General features: G+C 40.7%; 1 protein-coding gene across 1 annotated transcript in view; it reads right to left on the reverse strand.

Annotated features, from left to right (window-relative positions):
• Nucleotides 1-51: 51 nt before the first annotated feature.
• LOC126400767 (disheveled-associated activator of morphogenesis 1-like) overlaps nt 52-23,084 on the reverse strand; it is a 43,897-nt gene continuing 20,864 nt past the window's right edge. Inside the window, exons 8-26 of the mRNA XM_050061702.1 lie at nt 22,258-22,368; nt 21,544-21,647; nt 21,315-21,381; nt 19,479-19,596; nt 19,193-19,331; nt 18,083-18,141; nt 17,475-17,662; nt 17,114-17,365; nt 13,975-14,082; nt 13,696-13,793; nt 11,658-11,742; nt 11,160-11,266; nt 8,442-8,530; nt 8,044-8,212; nt 7,432-7,539; nt 6,445-6,505; nt 6,117-6,251; nt 3,029-3,199; nt 52-2,845 (exon numbers count right to left, since the gene is read on the reverse strand). Of these exons, the coding sequence (XP_049917659.1) occupies nt 2,645-2,845; nt 3,029-3,199; nt 6,117-6,251; nt 6,445-6,505; nt 7,432-7,539; nt 8,044-8,212; nt 8,442-8,530; nt 11,160-11,266; nt 11,658-11,742; nt 13,696-13,793; nt 13,975-14,082; nt 17,114-17,365; nt 17,475-17,662; nt 18,083-18,141; nt 19,193-19,331; nt 19,479-19,596; nt 21,315-21,381; nt 21,544-21,647; nt 22,258-22,368 (2,370 nt within the window). The 3' untranslated portion in view covers nt 52-2,644. The remainder of the gene's footprint in view (nt 2,846-3,028; nt 3,200-6,116; nt 6,252-6,444; nt 6,506-7,431; nt 7,540-8,043; nt 8,213-8,441; nt 8,531-11,159; nt 11,267-11,657; nt 11,743-13,695; nt 13,794-13,974; nt 14,083-17,113; nt 17,366-17,474; nt 17,663-18,082; nt 18,142-19,192; nt 19,332-19,478; nt 19,597-21,314; nt 21,382-21,543; nt 21,648-22,257; nt 22,369-23,084) is intronic.

Raw genomic sequence — 23,084 nt, forward strand, 5'->3', positions numbered from 1 at the left:
CTCTCTCTCTTACAAAAGCTTCCTGTTAAAAGCACATAGCAATACTCAAAAGACTGTTTTGGAAATTATTATTGTGCAATTGTTGTACAGTAACAGCACAAACATGAACTGTGTTCTGCTCCAGATCAGACATTTAGATACATTCATTATGTTACATAAATGACAGTTACAAATTGTGTCTGTAGACAGTCCCAGTGTCTGCTGTTGTCTGTAACCAATGACACCACACGTTAAAGGTTCAACCAGCTCAAGAAATATCTTGCAAATAAAACAATAACACATTTCATCCACATCCAATCTATCCCATGTTATGAATCAGCGTCACTCATCAGTTATATATTATATTATATTATGTAAAATATCTTAGACAGATACATTCTGAACACATGATAAAGCAATACATTCTGTAAGACAACCATTCATTGTCCATGATGCTTAGTTGCAGCCACATGTATCACACACACACACACACACACACACACACACACACACACACACACAGCCTAAAAGTAAGTAATCGTTTTACATAACATTTATAAAATGGGGGAAACTAAAGGGAAACTCTGTGGTCCCTTTGTCTGATGTGGTTTGTTTGATGTGGTTAGCCTAGCTTAGCATGAAGACTGAAAGCAGGGGAGAAAAGCTAGCCTGGCTCTGGAAACTGTCACGTTACACCTCCCAAAACCTCTACAGCTTTCATTTGCTTTGTTCTCAACTGACAGTTTGTGATCTTAGGTATAGTTCTGTGCTTGTACTGTTTCTTAGCAAAACACAATTTGATGGGTAGAGTAACTGTTTTCAACTTCCTGGAGTCTTGTAAGGAAACTATAAAAGAAGGAAGGGTCATTACATCACTCTGTAACATGGGAACATACATTTGGGCCATTCTCCTTTTCTTCTAACAGCAGGTAGTATAGTACATGTACATTGTGTTTTCTTTTCAATACCTAACCCACCTTCAAACTGTCAATGATAATCAGTTATTGTCAGAAGATGACGCTACTGGCCAAAATGTAGTCTTGTCCGTTATTTGCACTTTGTTTAGCTAACATTACATAGTGATATCTCTGTTGTGATATTACATTTAGAGATAAAACCTTTAACGTTAGTAAGAAAAAATTCTCATACTTTGTTTCTGTCAGTTTGGGAGCTGCAGTGTTAGTGAGTGATAGTCAGCTAATAATACAGGCTAAATGATCAGAGTGTCTATCACGGAGGCAAACTGCAGGGCATTATAGCATTGCAGCAAGGTTTAGTTTGGCTTAAGGATATTTACCTAACTCTGACAGGCCATATCACTGAGTGCAGCCAGTTTTAATCAGAGCCACCGATGAATTGTTCTGGTTATAATGTGTAAACAGTCAGTACGTTTACATGCGCAGTTAAGTGGAGCTATGGTTACAGCTTGACTAGGCCATTTAATTGGACTACTGTCCTTGTCCCAGTATACAAGTGCAGGAGGGGAATCAATTTATTGACTGAAGTATATCAGACTCCGCTATGACAGGTGGAGATATGCCCCCTTTCAGCTTGTTAGTACTGGACCTTTCTCCAGTCGACCTATTACGTCACAGACCAAACAATCAAACTAGTTAGCTACGGCTAGCTAGCAGCAAACTGGTACCATGGTGGACAAATATACAGCTCTTGAGCTGTAGTTCATCCATCCTAATGTGCATGGCTCTGTATAGATCTCAACATGTTGTTACTGTGTTCTGCTTCTATTGAGCATTTACTGCTAATCGACCTCCAGGTCAAAGCCCAGAGTGGCAACTGTGGAGCATGCGCAGAGCACCTAGGCCAGTTTGGGACCGACTAACTGTATACATGCAGGAGTAATTCAACTCCCAGTCACATTATCTCTGTGTGTTAGTCTGACTTTGAGAGATTCAATTTACTACGATTTCAGTAGTACTAAAATGTGTATATGTATTTTAAAAGTCCGGTTTTAGTCGGACTAACACAATAAATTGATTTTTGTCTGATGTCATGTAAACGTACCGAGTGATAATTGATTTGACCTGCCCCATTTGGTCATGTATCATGATGTAATGTTAGAGATAGTATTTGCGAGTTACTACTTACGTGTAACTAGTTACATGTAATTAAATTACAAAATAAATGTAACTGTAAGCAGTGTATACTATGAATGAAAAATTCAAATGCTGTCGCCATGATGTAATAACCCCTCCTTCTTTAATAGTTGTCTTGTCATTACCGTGACATTGCCACGCGACCAACCAGAGACTCCAGGAAGCCACTGCATTCCATCAAGTTATAGTCTTACACATAAACCCTATAAAACCAATTTTTTAGATTTTGTTTTTTTTTTGTACAGATTATCCAAGCGGGATATAACGTGTTGACTACTGAGTTTTAGAGGTGCTGGTAGGATGCTAGCTAACTGACAGCTGGCAGTAGCCTCCTATAAACATTTACAGGTAGTTAAACTAAGCATGGCTTAAACAAAGTACAAAAATGGTTGCACTGTTTCCACATACTGTATATACATATATATATCTATATGTACCCTATATACAACCATGACCCATGAATACAAATGTGGATTTAAATGAAAATAATAAGTCCATGCCTTCCACAGTGTTACCGAGGTATTCAGGTGTTTCAAGCAGGGCTTTAACAGTTACTCGTTTAGTTTTGTTACTGGCCTCTCCCGGCTGCTGTCGAACTGGTCATGTCTTCTCTGTTTTCTCCGGTTCATCTTGGACAGATCCTTATCAAACACCTCTCCAGAGCGCAGAGCAGACACCAGGTCATCAAACTCACCACCCTCTTCTTCATTTGCTTTGGATTTCCTTGCCTTCTCCTCCCTGTCTCTCTTCAGCTGTAGAAGAAAAGAAAGATCATGACAGGAGAGGAGGGATGATACTGTACATTGATCCATAAATGAGGCAATCATCAGACACTTCTTAACACATTTTATCTTAAAGAATAATTCAAATACATTATGTGTCCTTGTAAAATACAGTATATCTCTCTCATATGTGAGTTAATAATGCCCTCTAACCTGTGCCTCCATGAGTGCCCGTCTCTCCTCTTCCTCCTTGCGTCTGGCGATGTTCTCGTTCTCCTGTCTGGCCTCTGTGAAAGCTGTGAGGAAAGTGTCGAAGATCCCAAAAAACGTATCCGGCTGCAGCTTGGACGGATCTTCTCCAAAATGCCTCAGTGCCTTTACCAACTTCAAAAAGAGACAGGATGGTTGAAATAGTTTCAGTGTTGTCTATTTGCCCGAGGCTGGAGACAACAATTTTTGAAATTGGTCCAGTGTTGAGAGACTGATGCATCCTCTTTCACAGCAGCAGCTGCAACCTGGACCATTTTTTTTTTTTTTTACATGTTTTTGTGTCTAAGTGACAATGCAGACACGTTTTTTTTTTTTTTTTTTAAATTTGTCTAGTATTGAGTGAGAGAGCCGCAGCCAGCAGTGGTGTGTTACTGGGCACCATTAATGTACTGTATGTCCACTAAAAATGCTTTTTTGCCACTGACAGGCTCAGATTATTATTCTAAGTGTTCTACAACATTACAGAAAGGATTCCTACAGAGATAAACCTCTTTGTTAAAGAGAGATCCTTTTTGTTTAACCAGAAACAGCCCCAAAATCACCATCGTCAAACCAACCAGACTCCATTTAAATAAACAGTAATTTAACATGAAAACACATACTTCATTCAAAGTCGACAGAAGCTAAATTAGAAATCACAAAAGCTGTCTTAAATCATCCTCCCACTTTTCCAACAATTTCTAACTCTGGTTTGGTTGAAAGAAACCATTAATTCATCCAGATAGATGTGAAAATGCTCTGGCTCTTTACACGCTAGAATTACTATTAATTTAAATAGTGAGTTTGACAGTAGCGATGTTGGGTCTGTTTCTGCTCAAACAAACAGGATCTTACTCTTTTACAAAAAGGTCAGCCTCTGAAGGGATCCTCTTCATTATCTTATCAGATACTTAGAATAACAATATGAGCCTGTCAGTGACAAAAACAAGCACTCTTAGGTCCCGTTTATAATACAGCGATTTCAGCTGAAAACGGTAAACTTTAGTTGCACTTTGGCTGATCGTTTACACGACAGCGGCGTTTTGGGTGCCTGAAAAAGCAACGTTTTGAAAACGGGTTCCAGAGTGCAATTTTTTGGAAACGTCTCCGTTGTCATGTAAACTTGCAATATGCAGTTCCTCTGAAAACGGAGACTTTTCGCACACACACATTACGGTTCCAGTCATTAGGCAAAGTCGACCATCACAACAACAATGCCGAGCTCTGTTTGTGCTGCTCACCCTGTTGATCTTATCAACGCTTCTCCAGCAAAGTGTAGATCTACTGTAGCAACTCCACCTCATCGCAGTCCTCTCCACTCTTCTCACCCACATTTGAGCACCCGTTCTGGGATACACAGTGTCGGCCTGCCCGGCCTGACCCTCCCTAGACGGATGCTCAAGTGTGGGTGTGAGGAGCGGAGACGACCGTGGAGGTCAGGCCGGGCGGGCCGACAATGTGTATCCCAGAACGAGTGCTCAAGTGTGGGTGAGGAGGAGAGCGGAGACGACCGTGGAGGTCAGGCCGGGCGGGCCAACACTGTGTATCCCAGAATGGGTGTTTAGGTGTGGGTGAGGAGGACAGCGGAGGAGCAGAGAGGACTGGCAATGGTAATGTATAGTTGCCTGAGCTTCATCAATCAAATTATGCGTAACTGCACGACACTGATTATAACTATTTAATAAGAAACAGTATTTGGGTATAGCAAAAAAATTAAAATAAACCGCTCAGAAAATTAAAGGTCCTAAAACTGCGGTTCAGTTCAGTGCAGCCTCCGGTACTGCAGCTTTACCTTACTTGATTTTGCATCTCCGTGTGAATGGAGATCGTTTCAACAATGTCGTCATATAAACGCGGAAGTTTTCTAAAATGCAAAGGACAGACTTTTCTGTTTTTAGAGAAACTGTTGTCGTCCAAACAGGGCCTCAGTGGACATAAATTGACCGTGCTTTATTGCATGCAGGGATTACATTGCAGACTGTTTCCTTGCTGCTCGCTGCAGCGGTCTCTCTCCATACTGGACCAATGTAAAGAATACGTCTCCATTAGTTAGACACAAAAACGTAAAAATAGGGTCCAAGTTGGAAGATTCTGACGTTACACTTTAAGTTAGGCTACAAAGCCCACAGACAACAATATGTTAGTTTGATCATAAAGTTGTGTCGATGTTGGGTTGCATCACAGAGATGTGATCTAAAATCCACACTAACCAAAATAATGAATTAGGTTTTCACTTCCTGTGGCCAATTAGTGAAAAGCACTATTCTGTCTAACAACTGAAGTTAGCTTATATTAATCACCAAACAACAAATAGGTCCCGAAACTAGGACAAAGCATTATATGATTAGACAATAACTATACAACCATGACCTACAGCTTGTGCAAAATGACAATGGTGACAACAGTGAAACCACCAACTACAACATAGGTGATATAACAGTCCCTTATATTGGTCAGATGAAACTGTAACGTTATAACAAACATATAGTGATAGCCTACAAGGGTAAACTGATATCAATTAGTAGGTGTTAATTAGAAGGTTTTCTAACTCTACTGTTTATATTTGCTCACCAATGGCACAGAGCATGTTTCTATGCAGTGTTGGACGAGTTACTTTCAAAATGCAATATATCACATATTACTAAATACCTTCATTTGAAAGTAAGTCCACAAACTCCAACCTAAGTTTGAAATTAAGTTCAAACTGGGCTAAGTCTGAACTGAAACACAGCTGATGCAACCCAGTGCTAGTCTGGTCTACTGGAGGGAAATTCATGCTGACGAAATGTGAAGGCAAAGGAATATTAATGGACATCCTGTTAACACATTGTAATGGAGTAGTGCAACAACTGGAGAAACGGGCTTGTAGCGCGTTATGCACAGAACTAGAGTCATAGTTAGCCTAGCTTAACATAAAGAGTCCATAAAATACATAAACCACTAGCCTTATGTTGTACTGTATTTACATGATTTATTTATGCTGATGCTACAAGTTTTTAAGGCAGAAAATGGGACAGACTGAACATGAGTGAAAGATCTGTTGCCCACTTACCACTTCTTTGGCCTCACTGAGTGATTCCTCGACCTCAGAGAAGCTGAAGGAGGCCACAGTGATAAACTGACTGACCACAGGGACAAACTTATCTGCAGGACTCTTAGAGGTTTGGTCCTTTTGGTACTTCAGTTCCTGGAGATAGACATATCAGACAGTGAGACATGCAGTTAGACTCATATACAAACACTGATTTTAGACATGTGAATATTATCTATACGTGTATCTTTTGCTTCACCTAACAATAGATTAAAATGTCTTTAGGTGATTAAACAGTGGCCACTTGGACAATTACTGGCTTTTCAAGCACTCGACTGAGTTTACTCACCGCCTCAACACTTTTAAGGCCAGATCTCAGGCTGCCAATGTCCTTCTCCAACTCTGTCATACTGGAGAGATGGTGAAAGAGGTTAACAGCTGAATTACACAATATAGCATTTTTAAACTTTTTCCTTTTGTTTATGCCTCCACACTGGTGATAGCCGCGGAGGCATTATGTTTTCATTATGTCCGTCTGTCCATCCGTCCATATGTCCATGCTTGAAGGGAATTTCTTCAAATTTGGCACAAATGTCTACTTGGATTTAGTGATTAGCTGAATTGATTTGATTTTGGTGGTCATAAGGCAAAGTTCAAGTCTTTGTGACCTCATCTGTCTCATTCTTGTGAACATGATATCTCAAGAATACCTTGAGGGCATTTCTTCAAATCTGGCACGATAACCCCTATGAACTGATTGGATTTTGGTGGTCAAAGGTCAAGGTCACTGTGACCTCACAAAATATGTTTTTGGTCATAATTCAAGAATTCACATGCTAATTATAATGAAACTTCATACATATGGCTTATAGGATAAAATAATAAAGTGATTTTATATCCAAAAGGTCAAAGGTCATCTTCACTGTGACATCATAATGTTCTGCATCAAACACTGTTCTGGACAATACTCAACTTTGGACTTCGGCTATTTTCCACCAGCTGTATGTCATTGTAAACTAATCAGTATATGCCAATGGACAATGCTCAACCACCCTCCATGCTGCTAGCACGGAGCTCCCTGCTTATATGCTCATATGTTATTTGGAGGACCCCTGCGAGCTCTGGACACTGAGGCACAAAGGGAGGTTGAGCCATACGCCGTTCGTCTGACCACATAAGAATGCGTTGTACAGCTATATACTTAGCCATTTTTAACCATTCATATTGGCTGGATGTTTGATAATATTTTTTTCTGTGTGTGACAAACTTTAAAGACTTTAAAACCAAGACTTGATTCTGCATGTATTACTTCAACAATGTGTGTGTTCGTTCTTACCTGACTTTGGCAGCTTCTGGCACATTTTGTAGCTCTTCACCAAAATCTGCCACCTTTGGGTACTTCTTTTCCAGTACAGTGATCATGTAGTGGAGCAGAGAGACATTTCTACAAACACATACCACACACATTTAACAATCGATTACTGATGAATTCTCTGTGTCTTTTAGAGGAAATAGCTAAACATTTAAACAGACCTTTTTCACAGCAGAAATTTCTCTTGTCATAGTAGGAAAAAACAGGTGTCACTAACAACATTAAAGAGACAGTTTACTGCTAAATTAAATATACATATGTTTCCCCTGTTTTGCGCTATTTATGAGTCTAGATTGTTTTGTTGTGAGTTGCCGAGGGTTGGAGATATCAACCGTGCAGATGTTTGCCTTCTCTCCAATATAATGTGATCTGTGAACTGTTCCTTCAACAGTGTTATTAGTACTTTCAGTAACTGTTCTATTCTAGTGTCCCAGTAAACCATGACAGTGTGACAGTGAGCCCACATGAACAATACCAGATCCCTGTACTGTTACATCTGCTTTTACTACTGCCACATGTCAAAATCTCCTCTGTGAAAAAGACCTTTGATGTGCAAAGCCTTGTTGTGAACTGTACTTGTCAATGCTTGACTTGGTGTCAGCTATCTTGTTGAGACTGGACACTTTGAATCCCCAGGCATTTCCTCGTTGTCCTTTATTCATGTAGTTTCCAAAGGCCAGAACCACCTCCAGGAGCTGACACAGGGACCCGCTCTGTACCACCTCCTTGGACGCAAGACTCAGAGCTGAAACCACAGACATGAGGAGGGCATGTCACATATGTTCATAGACAGCACTCCAACCAATATTGTCCCATCTAATATCCTCAGCACAAGATACAAAACAGAATTTAAAGAAATGCACTCATCCATATTACTAATATATACCTTGATGATCAAATGTAACCCTCCTCGCAGACCCTCACTTCATCAATTTCAGTGTGAACTAATGATCCTTTGGGATAGAAAAGAGTACCTTTGATTTTAGGTTTGACCTCAGCCACTCTTTCTGCAAACTTCTTCTTGAAGTAGAGAGACTGGAGTCTCTGTTGGTAGTGATTGATGCTGGTGGAGGACAGAAATGAGACAGCAAAACCATGAGTGGACTCATATCCTAAATATCTCTAAAGAGTAACTGGCAAATGTACCAGCAGAAAGACATGCAGCAATATTTTGTACAAAATCTGATGAAAATCCCTAAGTGATTAAACTAACAAACCAATTACACATCAGCTCCCTGGTGTTCCTCAAACTATTTGTCTTTAGCAACATTATGGTGTCAAAATGTCAACAATGATAAAAAGCATTATTTTTGTAATGTTTTTTCAAAAAGGTTTATAGGGTTGCTCGAGACTTGTGCTTTGTAAGAGTGTTCCATTTCTTATACACTGTGTGCTGGATGCCACAGAGTCGCAAGGAAGCTTACAAGCCAGTTTTCATAGTGGCCAAACAGTGATACTTCATTTTCTGGGGTCTGTCATGTGATGCCCTGGGGCCCAAAAATATTTTTCCCCATAGACCTACGTGGCGAGAGACATCTTTAAATCAGTGGATATATTATTTGAGCATCACAACCCCCTGCGAAATCATTCATTTTACAATCAGAACCTGACCCATTCGGTCCGCAAACATTTGGAAAGTCTAAAAGAGCTGCAAGATTAAATCATTTATCCCCATTCAAGTTAGCAGAGCGCTGAACTGGAAGTTACCTGCTCTGTCACACTCGGCAGAGCTTGGCTGCCATACGTCTTGAGTACGCTTGCTTTATGGTCAGGAAGCAGTGTTGTTCATCCAGGTAATTTAAAACAAGGCAGCTGAATCATTTTGACTTCATTTTGACTCCATGTCACTGAGCAACTCTCATAGGAATGAACGGGGCCCCACATTGAATGCTGTATCCAGTTCTCCTAAGAGCAAGTGATAGCTGGTATTGTTGTATTTTCTTGTTTGGCCTCATGATGGCGATACTGTGTCACTGTTACAATTAATAAATACAGACATAGTGATGTGTATATTACCTCACTGTCACAGTAACATGAAGATGGAGCTAGCTCAGATGACCTGAAGTCTGAGTGGGACAAGGGCAAAGATACTGTTGATGTCCGAGTCCCAAGAGAAGTTAAGACAGATGAGGGAACCACATACAGTTATCTCAACTGCCTCAACCTTGCTGCTATAAATGAACAAGTAGTTTTCCTGGCCAAATTTTCAAATTGAGACACCAGAAGATCTCACAAGTGATTTCCTGACCAAACTTTGGTCTTAAGCTTTCAATCTTTAACAGTTTCAAAATAACAAAGAAGTAAAAGGGCCTGAATCCATTCTTCCCTCTACCTGTGAAATGTTCCCTGTGCCACTGGCTGCAACACAAGCCCAAAGCATCATCCATCCATTTCTGTGTTTAACAGTTGGACAGGTGTTCTTTTCATGAATTTCTGCACCCCTTTTTTTTTCATACCTTTGCTCATTGCATCCAAAAAAATCTATTTTAACTTCATCAGTCCACAGGACTTGTTTCCACAAAGCATCAGGCTTGTTTAGATGTTCCTTTGCAAACTTCTGACACTGAATTTTGTGGTGAGGACACAGGAGATGTTTTCTTCTGATGACTCTTCCATGACGGTCATATTTGACAGGTGTCACTGCACAGTAGAACAGTGCACCACCATTCCACAGTCTGATAAATCTTCCTGCAGGTCTTTTGCAGTCAAACAGAGGTTTTGATTTGCCTTTCAAACAATCCCACAAGCAGCTCTCTCTGAAAGTTTTCTTGGTCTTCAAAACTTCCACTTGACCTCCACAGTTCCTGTTAACTGCCACTTCTTAACTACATTATGAAACAGTTACCTGAAAACACTTTGCTATCTTCTTATAGTCTTCTCCTGCTTTGTGGGCATCAGTTATTTTAGTTTTCAGAGTGCTAGGCAGCTGTTTAGAGGAGCCCATGGCTGCTGATTGTTGGGACAAGGTTTCAGGAGTCAGAGTGTTTATAAAGCTTTGAAATTTGCATCACCTGACCTCCTAACAATGAGTGTGAACAAGCCATAGCCCTATCAAGGTAATTAAGGTCTGAGACCCTGGTACAAGTTGTCTGAGAGCTCAGACGTCATAGGGTGCCCAAACTGTTGCATGGTGCTCCTCTCCCTTTTTCACTCTAAAATTGTACAAAATAAAAATAATATTGAATTTTGGTTAAAATGTTGAAAAGCATGTTTCATCTTTAACGTCATTCCTTCTGGAGATCAGTTCATCTTCTATTTACTTTACCATTCACAGTAAACAAAATTTTGGCCAGGGGTGCCCAAACTTTTGCTTGCCACTTTATGTTTGTTTGACCTGTCCACCACCACGCTTCAGACTTTCTCAGTCTTTATACTTAAAAATAAAGAAAAAAGATCCCTACTGACCTTGCAATGGTATTGTTTTCGTGTCGCCAGCGCGTAATTCTATCACCACCACGTAATATCATGATTAAGCTTCAGATTAGTTCTGATCACGAGTGAAAGAGTGAACACAGCTACCCAAATGAGGACGTTCCTTCATCACCAGAACAGATATTGACACATTTTACTCGGTTGATACTCATCAAAAATACATTATCTGTAATGGATACTCGTTAAGACTTCATGTCCATTTCACATACTTCTATGATACCGGGCTGGTTCAGAAGTAGTGTGTGTGTGTGTGTGTCTACCTGCTCATGTCATAAAGGAAGCGGTCTGCTTTGGCCATACGGTCCAGCTCATGCTTGTGTTCCTCTAAAAGCTCGATGTCACTCTTCTCAGGAACAAACTTCAGGAGCTACACGCAGACACATACAGACAAACTGTCATTGGTGCATTTCATTTGAAAAGTTCTCTATGTATTTATTTATCATGTATGAGCCCCGAATAAATATGTTTCAACCAAAAGACAGGTGTCAATGTGGGTAAACTGATCAAATATTATCCCAAAATCCAAAAGAAATTAAGCCAATAAGATTTTCTGTCATAGTACATGCAATTATATATGATAATAACAATATCTGGTGTCATGTACTGTATTATATCACCACATAATCTAGTCCAGGGAAAAATTAACTGGATTTTTACTGGAAGAATTCTGGGCAGCTGATAGTAATGACCATGAAGCATATCCCTATGTCTGCAGAGTGTGGTGTGTTACGTTGTATGCTTGTGTGTATGTTTGGCACCTGCTCCAGCATGTCTTTAGGTAAGTCTTCCTGTTCGTCCATGGTCAGGATGGCATGGCGGATCTCTTCATTGGTCAGCTTCAGTCTGTAAGACAAGTTATTAGATTGAATTTTTTTTCAAAGGAATTCCTAAAGCAATACATTACATGGGCCATGCTATACATTTCCCTTGGTGAAAATGAACAAGCATTTTTTTTGTTGGCGTGGCTGTATCAGAGAGGAGGACGGAGGATGTTCTCCTGTCATCAAGCAAATATTCTTCTGAGACTCTAGTTTGACTGTAAAACTGGTTCAGTCACCAAAATGTCCTGTCACTGTGTTTTAACTTCAGCTGTAACAGAATCTTCAGTTTGTCTCCTGTTTTCTGTACAACGTCTGAAGACTGAGACGAACATGAAGTGCAAAAAGAAGATACATTACTGTACAAGCATACACCCCACTTAACATTATACTGATACTAGTGTTAAAGATTTATCAATACATATTGATTAGTAGCAGATAAAAGCAGAATGGCTAATAAACATTAATAAGAGCGAATGAGAAAGTGTAGTTGACACCAATGTACTGATACTGCAGAAAATGAGTATTGAAACAGTTTTAAATATTCAGAATCAAAATGTATCGACAAATTGATATTTTTGACAACACTAAAAATCCCTACAGATGTATGGTGCATTGAAGCAGGTCATGAAGTTGGAATTTGTTGGTAGGAAATTCCCCTTAAACAGCCAACAATTAGGTAAATACCAGGGATGGCACAAAGCACCTTAAGTTTGCTCCTTAAGTATGACACTTAGATTTAGTTTTCCCTTAGCTGAGGAAATTACTTAAGGGTGTTGCAGAGAATTTCTGAACAGGTTTCCTTAGTCAAGGAAAGACGTTAAGTCATTTAATGCACTGAAAGAGATTTTACAGCAGTAAAATTCTACTGTTTCCACGGAGACCATTGTGTTTGCTGGAACGTGTGCTTGTGATAGCCTAGGTTACCCGTTGTTGCACCTAAATATCCTCTCACAAAGTTGGCCTGATAGAAAAAAATGGCAGACGAGAAGAATACTCAAAATCCAAATTGGTTGAAGGAGGGAAAAAAAATCATACTTCTAGAGGAATTCAATAACAGGAAGAACAAACTGAAAAGTAAATTTGATTAGAAAATAACCGCACACATGAACCAACGAATGTGGGAAGAAACTGCAACATCTGGACAGGAACTTCACCACTGTATCCAGCAGACACAGTGCACCGTTGGCTTGTGTACATGAAATACTTTGTTAATAACTAATTGGAAAGATTCCGTTTCATAAAACCGCAGAGCAATCATTAATTGTAACAGGGCTGGAAGAGCGCAGCTTTGGAAAGTTGGGTGATCCAACTCAAAATCGTAAATTGACCTCTGGTCAGATTTTAAGCGCAAAATCAGTTGCTTATCATCCAGGGTGTCCATCAGGTTCTCCAAGTCGTGGAACACTCTTCTCGGGATGCCTGAATTTTCCTCAGTTATCAGCATAAACTCAGCCATGTTGCTGTTAAGATGCAATCAGAGTACCTTACATTTTTTTCCTTACCTTGGTTGCTGAGGTCCTCTGTGCAACAGTTTACCAAACTTTAAGCAATCCATTAAGACCAAGATAAGGAGAAAAACTTAAGGAAATCTTAAGGATTTTTTGTGCAACCAGTTTTATTTAAAGAAAACCCTTAACTCAGATTTAAAGGAAAATCTTCACCTAAGGTGTTTTGTGCAGCCATTCCCAGTGGTTTGTGAAGGCCATATCATGACACTCAAGTTTATGATGATGATGATGATGATGATGATGTTTCACTTCAATATATAATAAACCACAATGTTCTGATAAGTACTGGTATATTTATCAATGTTACTCCTGTTTCCCTGTCATGATGTGTGGAAACAACCCACATGTAGACATGAACAACATATCCAGGCTGCTAACAGCAACAAAAAGAGCTTATGTGTAACTTCTATTATTGAGAACCTACAGAGGCTTTTTCATTGGTTCCTAATGATCACACACACACTGACCGTGAGAGCAGAATGTTACAGTTCTGTGCTCGGCGACCGTCGATCACTGACAGCTCCTTGACTTTCTTAACCACAGTATGGTCATCCTCAGCATCCTTCTGTTAATACATAAAGAAGTACAATACATAATGTAAGATCAGGCACTTGGCACTTAAATCATCTACAAATGGATGGATAGATCTGCCAATAACACAATGAATTAAGGAATGTAATACAAAAGGCAAAAGAGAATGAAAGTGTTGCTGAGGGCATGGCGAGGATAGTGTCAATGTGTAATACTTGTGGTTTCTGGTAAGCTGAGAAGGTCTTCTGGAACTCCTCCAGATCCAGAACTTTAAACACCTTGAGATCGTCGATCTCTTTCCATATGGTTCCTTCTATCTTGTTCTGAAACAGACAATAACACAAGTTTGTCAATATAATCTTAATTCAGGATCCAGTTAACATCTTCATCCAGAGATTAACTGAACATCACTGTTTACTCCCTGAGAAGACTGCCAGCTGCTGTTTGGCACATACTGAGTAAAGGATCAGTCTGATGTTATCCTATATTTTTCTAATGGCCAAAATAAATGGGACATGGTGACAGCAGCATGCCCACAGCAGACCGCATCCATTGAAATCAACTGAAGCTGCTACACTGAACATGGGTGGGACCACGGGCACCTCATTGCTCAACGTTACTTTTATGTTGCTGGTCCTTGGAACTACATGGAACTGTATAAAGAAGTGTGGCCTACAAAAATGGTAGAAACAAATACCTCATTATAACAGAGGCAATGTGATGCAGCAGAGCAACATTGTGTTTTTTTTACATTTCACATTAAAATACATCAAACAAATCGATGCATCCTGTTGTTGAAACAATCCAGTTCATTCATTCAGTATAGTTAATATAGTCTATATGCTTCCAAACCCTGCATAACCAACTGCATTGTCACGCACAATAGATGCATACATACATACATACATACACAGTGAAGCTGGCAGCAGCCACACACTGCAAAGATGGACTCTCTGTAGAAGGTAAAAACCCCTGCCCTGCCCTGCCTACGTAACGCGCTGTGTCCATGCCCCGTGTATTTCGGCTGTTACTGTCAACAAATTTCACGAAAAGACCAAAGGCAACAACGTGTTAGTCCATCTCTCAGCACTGCCTGATGTTCCTCTACAGCTCTTAGCTTGAGGCCCAGCGGTTCCAGTGGTGAAAATGCTTACAAATACATAGTCTAAGTTTCATTTTTGGTTTAACCGCAGCAAAGCAGGGACCAGAAAGTCTGTATGTGATTGACTTACAATGACTGTCTAAGTGATGAAGATACATCATCGGTCAGTCTCCTGATGAGACGAGTTGAAACAGGCAACAAATTGCTTTATGACGTTCTGGACCACAAAATTTTAATATCTCGTCTAGAACACAGGGTGGGTATTAGGGGTTCAGCACTGGAGTGGTTTCGATCCTACTTAGCAGACCGAACCTTCAGTGTCAACATTGGTGACTTCACGTCCTCTTGTGCGTCCCTCCCATGTGGGGTACCACAAGGTTCGGTCTTAGGCCCTCTTCTGTTCTCACTATATTTGCTCCCACTGGGGTCCATTTTACGCAAACACGGTATATCTTTCCACTGCTATGCAGATGACTGCCAGATTTACTTGCCCCTTAAAAAGAAAAATGCACCTTCCTTGGGACCACTTTTTAAGTGTCTTAATGACTTAAAGGCCTGGATGGCACTAAACTTTTTAAACTTTAATGAAAACAAAACAGAGGTGATGGTCTTTAATGGTACTGTTAGGACCCCACCCGTTGACTTGGGTTCATTAGCGCAATATACTAAACCAACCATCAAAAACCTTGGGGTAATAATGGATCCTGGGCTTAATCTCGACAGTCAGATTAGGGCAGTTGTGAAGTCGAGTTTCTTTCAACTGAGGCTGCTAGCAAAAATAAAACCTCTTCTCTCAAGGCAACACTTAGAAATGATAATCCACGCCTTTGTAACTAGTCGGCTAGACTATTGCAACGCTTTATATATAGGGGTTAGCGCATCCGCCGTCACCCGCCTCCAGATGGTGCAAAATGCCGCCGCACGCCTTTTAAGTGGCACTAACAAACGTGAGCACATTTCCCCTATTTTAACCGCGTTACACTGGCTGCCCATACGTTTTAGGATCCATTTTAAAATTCTTTTATTTGTTTTTAAGTCTCTTAATGGCCTCGCCCCACTATACCTCTCTGAGCTGCTAGAGCCATACACTCCTACACGCCCTCTCAGGTCAGCTGACCAGCTGCTCCTGAAAGTTCCCAAAACGACAAGCAGGCTCAGAGGGGACCGCACTTTCTCAGTTGTAGCACCAAAACTATGGAATGACCTGCCTCTTGACATCAGACAAGTTCCATCACTGCATGTTTTTAAAACCCACCTGTTCTCCATGGCCTTTGATCCCGCATAAATTGATGTCTTTTAATTTGCTATTACTCATTTTATTGACTAATTTTACTTATGTGCTGTGCCTTAAAATGTGTTATTGGTTTTATATTGTGTTATTTTATTGCACTTTATGTTTTTATCTTTATTGTTTTTATTATGCTTTGTTTTATGTATATCTTATGTCTTATGCCTATTGTACACTTTATGTTTAATTGTGTACAGCACTTTGGTCCACTGGGTTTTTAAAGTGCTTTATAAATAAAGTTGGTATGGTATGGTTCTGCAACATTAAAAAAACCCCTGATGATTCACACCAATGCAACTAGATGAGATGGTGTATCATCTCTATGCAACAACTCTCTGCAATGACATTCTTTATGTCAGTGCCAGACCTTTCTATGAAATAGGCTTATATTAGACACAGGCCTTTATTTCTAATTCATTCTGTTTGATACCTGCCTTTGGTCATGCTATAGTGGCAAGCTTTCATCTTTTCTGATTCTGGGCCTAAATCATTCAGTCAAAAAAAATATTTGAAAACCATAAAGTCCCTCTCAAGCTGGCAGCGGACGTCACTATGACATAACAAGGATGTTGGACTCTTTCATTGGAAATGTCTAACGCTTTAGAGTTTCACGCTGTATGGATGGTAACATCATGGCATTCTGCAGATGTTTGGTTTCGGTCTCCATACCTTACCACTACAGGTTGTTATTGTATGTCAAGATGACGTTGGGCATGACAAGTTTGGAAGACGCTGGATTTCGATTACTTCACAACACAACATAAAAACGGGCCTTCGTAGTGTTTAGATACCTGAGAAGCACTGCAGAAGTAATGCTGTAGTAACAGCTGGAATAGTAGTGGCAGCACTGCAGTTGCACATGCAGTATGTGTATGTGAAATAGTATAATATGAGCAGAAGTGACAGTACCAACAGGAGATGTAGCAGCAGTAACATTAACAGGCCTTGGCAGTAGAAAGTGTACCTCAGGCAGTTTGCTCCAGTTGAAGGACTTGAGTGGGTTAGCTGGCCGAGGAATATTCTTCTTCGGGGCAGTGCTTAGTGGAGCTCCTGGTGGAGGAGGTGGGGCAAATGGAACCATACCAAAAGCTGGTGGGCCCCCTGGAGGAGGCGGAGGCGGTGGTGGAGGAGGAGGAGGAACAGGGACGGACGGAACAGGACCAGGGGTAACCAAACCACCAGAAGTCACAGGAGGTCCTCCTGGAACAATGGAAGCCTGACAAGACAACAGGATAGTTTTCATTATGAACAGCTGACCAAGACATGATCATGCTGAAACTGGGATCTTTTGAGAAAATAAATGTATGTCATGTCGGTGAACGTACGGAGCTGAGCTGCTGCAGCTGAGCAGAAAGTTCTGCCACTTGTTGTTTAGCTTGCTTGTTCTCGTTGCTCTCTCGCTCCAGTTTGTCTTTCATTTTGTTCAGCATGGCCATCATGTCTTCCTTCTCCTTGTTCTTGGCCTCACACTCCCTCTCTTTCTTTTCAAACCGCTGCTGTAAGTTGTGATGCTCTGGAGAGAGGAGAAGGTGAGACAGCTAGAGACAAGTGACTTACAGGAGGTCGTTCATTCTGCAAACTATGGTTGAGTTATTAGAAATGTTCATCAAGCTGATAAACAAACAAGTAGCCTTACTTTCTGCATCTTGACTTATTTACCATGATTATGGCTCTGACTTGTATTGCGTGCTTGGACCTTGATGTTTGTTTCGTTGATCCATAGTGAAATCAGCAAAGTGCAACATACTTTGTATTGTTTTTGATTGTTCATGTGTACATGAAAACCTGCAGTGATTATGGGAACAATATATATATTTAAACTGACTGGTCCAGTCCAGCTCTACATCATTTGTGTTTGTAACAGGTTGCAAAGTTCCAGTCCCCTCTGCAGACTTGCAGAATGTATACCACAGTAAAGTATATGTGCGTTTACCTTTTCTCATTTTATCAGCTTGTTCTTTCCATTGTTTGACCTCACTCTCCTTGACAAGCCTGTAGACACAAACACACACACACACACACACACACACACACAACTGAACTGAACTGAAGTTCTCCAACATGAGGTGATCTACGACCATTACTATGACTACTAGCGGTGCCCTCAGAAATGTTTTGGGGGAGTGGCCAGATGGAGCCACTGACGATTTTGGGATGACATACCAAAACCAAAAGCCATAATTGAATTTTAGGAATTCTATTATGCCGTTGTAGTATACAGGCTAGCTTAAAATTATGACAATATGAGGGTAAGGGAAACTTACTTACTGATGCACTTTGGTTTCTTATTTGAAATTTAAGGTGTGCTGATGGAGTCGATTCGTCAATTCAAGCACCGAGTAACATTACAAGTAAGTGTCAGCAGTCGGCCCAGTGAATTAAGTTATTTTTTTCTCAGTCTACAGCTGCTGTAAGAGGCAGCAAAACATCCTTTTATTTTATTGTTGTAGTTTACTAATGCATGTAAGACTTGCCATGGTATGAACAGGGGTTACATAAGCTTCAAAACCAGCCTCAACTCAGCCCTGAGCAAGAGTCACCGTCTGCTATTTACCAACCAACGGACTGTTTTTAGCTCCGCCTTTTAGTACCAGATCTGTGTGCTAGGTACCCCAACAGATGGGTGACCAAAAATGGGGACGCTAAGGAACGGTTCCACTGGTACCATCCACAACTTTTCACAGTGGAAACAGAAAAAATGTGTAATGATCTGAACTAAACCATACCGGACTGCTTGGTGGTCCATGTGTACCCATGAGTCACCCCTAAACCTGAGAAGGCTTGTTCCCAGTAAATGTTTTGTTCCTTATAATCAATGTACTGACCATTGACCATTCCATTAGTTTTTATTGGCTTATTCAAACAACTGAGCAACCTTTAAGTAACCTTAAGTCTTGACTGAATGTAGAAGGTAACTAGAAGCTGTCTGTGCTTATCATAGAGCACTGTTCCCCTGGGGCTATTTAAATATGTCATCATTACTAAAAACTGGAAAGCGTGCAGCACTAATCAAGTCCTAAAGTTAGGAACCCAGAAAACTTACATGCGCACGATATTTTTCACGTTGAAGTCCTCCAGTGGAGCAACATCAGGGTTTTCACCTTTGTCCGTCTGCAGAACCAGCTGCTGAACTATCCGATCCAACAACACCCAGTACTGAAGAGTGGTACTGTTCTGCTTATCTGCAGACAGACAGACAGACAGACAGACAGACAGACAGACAGAGAAGAGTCAACAGATGGACAAGCTGCTGCTGTCATGGATCATTTATGGCAATTATAAAAAGAATATTATTAATAATGTAATTGTAGGCAGACAGCCAGTCTTACATGGCATCATGAGGCAGTGCTGCAGTGCAGACAGGAGGTGAGGGTAAGCTTCAGTATGGTTCAGATTCTTCCTGATCAGCTCAAACATCTGGCTGGCACTTTTAGTTTCTATATGGACCTGAAACAAATGATATTAATCAGCAAGTTTATAACACAGTGTACAGCTAATTTGCATTTTTACACTTTATTTAACATCAAAAAGAAAAGTAACGCTGAAGACAAGCTGGGTCAAGTGTGTTTTATTATAAAGGAACACTGGAATACACTACTCCTGACTGTCTTTTCATCCTTAAGAGCTACTTGGATTTCAGCTGCTTACTAGATCTATAGGATGTAAAACAAAGAAAATCTACACAGCCCAAGAATTAAGGGAACACTTAATCCTCACAGTATAACACCAAGTCAGTTAAACTTCAGGGATATCAATCTGTTCATTTAGGTGCATGGAGAAGCAGAAGCAAGACAACCACCAAAAAGGGAATGGTTTTACAGTTGCTCTCTTCTCATACTTCCTGACTGATTCATCTCTAGTTTTGTGTTCTGCTAGTGTCCTAGTCACTACTGGTAACATTAGGCTGTAACTGCAGCCCAGTCAGGTTGCACAGGTAGTCCAGCTCCTCCAGGATGGCACATCCATATGTGCGGTTGCAACAAGGTTTGCTGTGTCTCCCTGCACAGTCTCAAGAGCATGGACGAGATGCCAGGAGAGTGGACATTACACGAGGAGAGCTGGACAGGGCTGTAGAAGGTCATCAACCCAGCAGCAGGACTGGTTTCTGCTCCTTTGTGCGAGGAGGGACAGGAGGAGCACTGTCAGAGCTCTACAAAATGACCCTCAGCAGGCTACTGGTGTGCATGTTTCTGACCAAACTGTGAGAAACAGACTGCACAAGAGTGGCATGAAGGCCCAGCGTCCTTTAGTGGGACCTGTGCTCACAGCCCAGCACCGTGCAGCTCAACTGGCATTTGCCAGCAAACAGAATTGGCAGGTCCCCATCTTTGCCCTGTTCTCCTCACAGAAAAAAAGCAGGTTCACACTGAGCACATGTGACAGGCATGAAAGAGTCTGGAGACGCCGTGGTTAACGTTATGCTGCCTGTAACATCATCCAGCATGACCGGCTTGGTAGTGGGTGGTCTGGGGAGGCATATCCTTGAAATGTCGCACAGACCTCCATGCCATAGCCAACAGTACCCTGGATGCTGATAGGGACCAGGATGAAATCCTCAGAGTGATTGTCAGACCTTACGCTGGTTCAGTGGGCCCTGGGTTCCTCCTGGTGCTGGAGAATAGCTGGCCTCATGTGGCCAGAGTGATTAGGCAGTTCCTGGATGATGAAGGTATTGATGCCATTGACTGGCCCTCTTGTTCCTCTGAACTACATCCAATTCCTATGGGACACAATGTATTGGTGCATCCCATGCTGCCAAGTACCACCACAGACTGTCCAGGAGCTAACTGATGCCCTGATCCAGGTCTGGGAGGAGATCCCCCAGGACACCATCCGCTGACTCATCAGGAGCATGCCCAGAAGTTGTCGGGGGTGTATACAGGCATGCAGGGGCTGCACACACTACTGAGTCACATTATGGGTTGCCGTTATAAAATTCACACACGTTGGATCAGCCTGTGATTTCAATTCTTACCTTGATTTTTGGTGCTCAATTTAGCTTTCCATTGACCATTGTTGCATCATTTTGTTCTCAACAAATTATACAATGTACATCAGTAAAGATTCAACTCAAATAATTCGTTCATCAAGATCTGATGTGTGATTTAAATGTTCCTTTGATTTTTTTGAGCAGTGTATATAAAGGTTTGTCTGAAATGACTTACAGCATCAAACTGTTTGGACATCAGGAGTTCATCTTCATTCCTCAGCATCTCAAAGAAGTCCAGATGTCTGTTAACAGCATAAACATAACAACTGAACTCAGAAAGCTATTTAAAATCAAAGTATTTAAAAGTACAGATATGTTTTCTGACCTTTTATGTACATGTTAGTTTAAAGTCAAATAGTAGTAATGTTTCAATATGCTAGCACCCTTTGGTGCACCTGATGTACCTGTTTAGAGTGGCGTTGTCATGGGAGCGTAGCTTGTCGATGACCGGCTGAATGCCCAACATCAGAAACTCATAGCGTAAATGGATACGGAACTCCAGACTGGTCTAAAAACACACACACACACACACACACACACACACACACACGCACGCACACACAACATTGCCATGTTGAGTTATTGTCCAACAGGAAGGGAATAGATGCAAGGAAGAAAGTGATAGTTATAGAAATGTCTCTTGTTTTGCAACCTTGTCTAAACCTGAGTGTCTGCGATACATAAATGTTGATGACCGTCATGTCACTCTACCTGCATCAAAGTGACCCAACACAGTGGCCGGATTTTATAGCTATGTGGACCACGATACCCAGTGATATCATATCCCATGAAATGATGAGCTAGCAATTCATGTATTATCCTCAGTTTTTGGAAGGCTGTAATTATGTGACAAATGTTATGTTAGATACGTAACTTTACATTAAATTTGCAACATCATTCGTGGAGAGCTAATTCATATGATATCATATATCAGTATACATTAACTGCTGGTTTGACGTGCACATTTCCACCTGGTTTTAAATTATCTATCTCGAGTGGTATCATATCTATCATCTTATAGTATCATGCTGCATCATAAACCAACTCCCTAAAAGACATCTGACATGATAAAATGATCCTATTTACAACAAAGCAGAGACACATAGATGCTTCCTCACCTCTCCTGCTCCCTGGCTGAGCACAGCATTGATGAAGGACATAATGGCAGTCTTCAGATTAACTTCATCTCTGTAGCGGCCTGTGGATCTATCCAAGTCTGTCACCAGGGTCTGCAAACAGAGCAAAATATATTCAAGTGAAACCATCATAAAACATGTTTGTATCATAAATAGTTTTTGGTCTTTTTTATGTTTGTGAGATATCAGATAACCCTCAAAATTACGGTAGAAATCACTATAAATTGTAATATGAAGTTGATACATATTTGAGGCATAAAATTAGTCTTCTTAACAGAGAAAATGTTACTTTAAACTTTGATTTACTAACTTAAACGTGTCAACACAGTAGTTACCAGTGGGGCTTATTCTTTTGAAACAGACTGAATATGGTGAGCAAGGCAGAGATATCCACCCCAGCTTATTTTTAATAAGAAGCTATTTTAAGCTATAAGCTATTTTAATAAGAAGCAACAGATTCCTGTGGTGAAGCATGATGGGATTGCCATGAGTGAAAGAAGGGCAAGCAGTGCAGAGGGCTAAGTTCAAATATATTAACAGTAGGCTAGAAATCTAGTTGGTTATGGTATCAGCATCTAACATCCGTCTTCTATTTGCAATGACTTTATTGCTGAAGCCCAATCAGATGCATTCTCTGCAACAATCTGTATGTCATTTGTCTAGTAGTGCTTTGCTATTGATTATTATAATCAGCATTTTATTAATCAATAATAATAACATATTGTCTATGGTGCACAAAGAGACTTCTCCTGGTGACATGGTTTGCTCTGAGTGTTAACGGAGCTATATCTATGTTTCAAAGATTGTCT

This window comes from Epinephelus moara, chromosome 14 (assembly GCF_006386435.1).
Source record: "Epinephelus moara isolate mb chromosome 14, YSFRI_EMoa_1.0, whole genome shotgun sequence".
Taxonomy (NCBI): Eukaryota; Metazoa; Chordata; class Actinopteri; order Perciformes; family Serranidae; genus Epinephelus; species Epinephelus moara.